General features: G+C 41.1%; 1 protein-coding gene across 1 annotated transcript in view; it reads right to left on the reverse strand.

Moving 5' to 3' along the window:
- Window positions 1-335: 335 nt before the first annotated feature.
- The window catches only part of FBXO43 (F-box protein 43), a 15,490-nt gene continuing 12,916 nt past the window's right edge, over window positions 336-2,909 (reverse strand). The window contains exons 4-5 of the mRNA XM_018559264.1: window positions 2,055-2,243; window positions 336-662 (exon numbers count right to left, since the gene is read on the reverse strand). Of these exons, the coding sequence (XP_018414766.1) occupies window positions 414-662; window positions 2,055-2,243 (438 nt within the window). The 3' untranslated portion in view covers window positions 336-413. The remainder of the gene's footprint in view (window positions 663-2,054; window positions 2,244-2,909) is intronic.

A 2,909-nucleotide genomic window follows, 5' to 3' on the forward strand; every position in this document is an offset into this window, starting at 1 on the left:
TTAATCTACAAGGCAGACAGTGTTTCAAGTTAAATAAAAACAGTCACTAAAACATTTTATTTAAAACAGTGTCTACATAGTAAGAAGAAATGTAGCAAAAAATAAATTAAAATAAATTAGAGAAAATGCCAGTTTAAGCCAATTTGTTTAAATACACATAGCACAAGGTGACCTATTAAAAAACACTGTTCCAGAACATTTAGATGCAAAATAGAGGCAAGAAGTGCTACAGATGAAGTACAATAAAATGTACCATAATAATTTTGCCCTATCTTGCGGTGGTTAGCAATGTCTAGTGGTTTGTGAACTATAGGCCACATCAGCATACAAAAAACAGCAGATGCTGCAAGATACAGTACTAAACAATACAATTTAAAAACACTGATAAAAAAAAAAGGATGAAATTGGAAAATTCAAAGCCTTTTTAAATTGCGCTTGCTCTGCGCACTTCCAGGGAGAATATCCTTTTTATGAATCCTCTTTCCTGACCCAGTGCTACATTCTTTAGAGCCATGAAAAGTGCACAAGCATAGAATACAGAAGTCAAAGCCACAGTCCTTCCTACTGCACTTGCCTCGCTTCTTTAGAGGCTGATATTTAGCTGGGTACTGGCACTGTGGACATGGTTTCAAAGCTTCATCCGTGAACAAAGTTTTGGCAATCTGTAACAAAAAGTTCCCTCATTAGACACAGGCAAGTCATTGTAAAGTTAACGAATACCATAACTTTGACACAATTAGCGTCTTTAGCAACAGTAAAATATAAACTGTATGAACTCCAATATGTAGATATCAAAAGTTACAGGAATCTAAACAGTTAAAATTAGAGGCGGACTGAAAAAAAAAAAGTCAGACCGAAACCAAAAAAAACACTTGTTCTAACCTTTTTAAAAAGGAGAACTAGGGGGTTAAGGCTTTTCCCCATAGTTCTCCTTAGGGTAACAGGAGGACACAAACTAGCGTCCTCCCGTCACCCTAGGATCAGTATACTGAGAAGCCACAGTATACCGCAAACTGCTGCTGCTCGCGTTATACTGAGACGCTGCAGCTGAAGCGGATCCTGACAATTGTGCCGGGATCCACCCAGCTGCGTGAGTGACAGCTGGCTCTGCCTATCTAGACGCAGAGCCAGCTGTACCCGCCCCTCCCGTTCCGCCAGTCAGCGCTGGTGGATCGGGGAGGGGGAATCGGGCAGAGAGCCGTGACAGGATTGAGAGGTGAGCGAACGCCGGTATGTGTTTGCTCACCTCCCGATCTACTGAGCCGACCTGTGACAGTCTCATTGTCACAGGTCGGCTAGAACTAGGAGGTGAGTGAAAAGCACTCATCTCATAGTTCTCTTTTATATTTATTTTTTTCCCCCCGCCCAAATTTAAAATATATTTAAAAAAAATAAACTTTACTGCTGCAGGGAAATATTGGAGGTCTAAAACAGACTCCTGATATTTCCCTTTTGCAACAGGAAAAAGAGATTGATAACAGTCCTAACTCTCTTTCAGCAGCCACAGCACTGAATGAACAGGAATCCTCTGTGCGGTACTGCGTGTTCCTGTTCATCCATAAATTGGGGATATAGTATGAGTTACTATGTACACAATCATGAATGAATAGCAAGTGATGTAGAGCACTTCCTGTTCATTGATAACTGGTACATAGTAACTCATACTATATCCAATTATTTACAAACATTCAGCGATCACTGGGAGATGGGGGTGCGGGAGGAGAGCTCCTCCTGTGACACGCTCACAGCGCTCTCCTCTCTGCTCAGAGGGGACACAGAGCAGCGCCCAGCGAGGAGAGAAACTAGGAATGCAGCACAATTTTGTCCCCCCAAAAAAATTGTACTTTCTACATTTTCTCCAAAGTGCCATTTCCAGACGATATTTTTCCACAGCCAAAATTTTGTTAAATTACATACTGGGTAGACTCACTAAAACTGGTCGTCAAGTTGATCCTCTTGGTCCTTCAAAAACAATATGCTGAATATTTTCCAGGACTAATTCTTTAGCACTAAAAGTGTGTACACATACGATTTTTGGAAAGTATCAAACTGACCTTAATATACTCTTGTTGTTTTCTTCCTGATTGGGGAACAGAGTTGGTCTCTTTTGGTGTCAAAGGACCAGCTGATGAGGTAGGTGTATGGAAGACAAGCCTAGCTTGAGCTTGAACAGATTTTAGAGCAGAACGGTTTACCACTTGTAATCTGGTAGCAGCATCTTCAGAAGAAATCACCCGCTCTTGCTTCAATATGAAAAAAAAAAAAAAAAAAAAAACATTTTTTCTGGAGCTGAAAACATGTTATCTGGAGCTGAACATTTAGGTTATACTTTCATCTTCACACACAGTCACTTATAGACTACTTTAGGCCCCATTCACACTGCGCGATTTGCAAATCGCGCATTTTTGTCACGCAATATCGCACAAATGCTTGCATTGGCAAGCTAGAATCGCGACAAAATCCGCTCCAAAAAGGGTCCTGCTGTAGCGACGCACGACCGCAGGACCCTTTGCCAAGCATTGGAGAGCGGGAATTACCGCGTGATAAATCGCTCAGTGTGAACGGGGCCTTAAGCTGCTGACAGCTAGTGCACTTATCCAGAGATATTTAAGGGCTTATGCATACATATATAAAATATTCCTGTATTTGCAATGCCCGAGAGCCACAGCAGCTGCAGTTTTCTGTCCACAGTAATATACTTCATTTAGGAGTTGTGCCAACTAATTAGCTGGCTCTCCTGCTTCCTCACATCAGGAGAAACTCTTTAGAGCCCATTTACACCAGTTCCTTTTTTCAACGGAAGTGCACCAACAAAAAAAATGTTTTTAATTATACTGAATGGGTGTGAATGGAGTTAGTTTACATTGCTCCGTTGCATTGAGCTGAGGGCACAAAAAAAAAAAAAAATA

Source organism: Nanorana parkeri, unplaced genomic scaffold (assembly GCF_000935625.1).
Source record: "Nanorana parkeri isolate BGI_ZX_2015 unplaced genomic scaffold, ASM93562v1 scaffold16, whole genome shotgun sequence".
In the NCBI taxonomy this organism is placed as follows: domain Eukaryota; kingdom Metazoa; phylum Chordata; class Amphibia; order Anura; family Dicroglossidae; genus Nanorana; species Nanorana parkeri.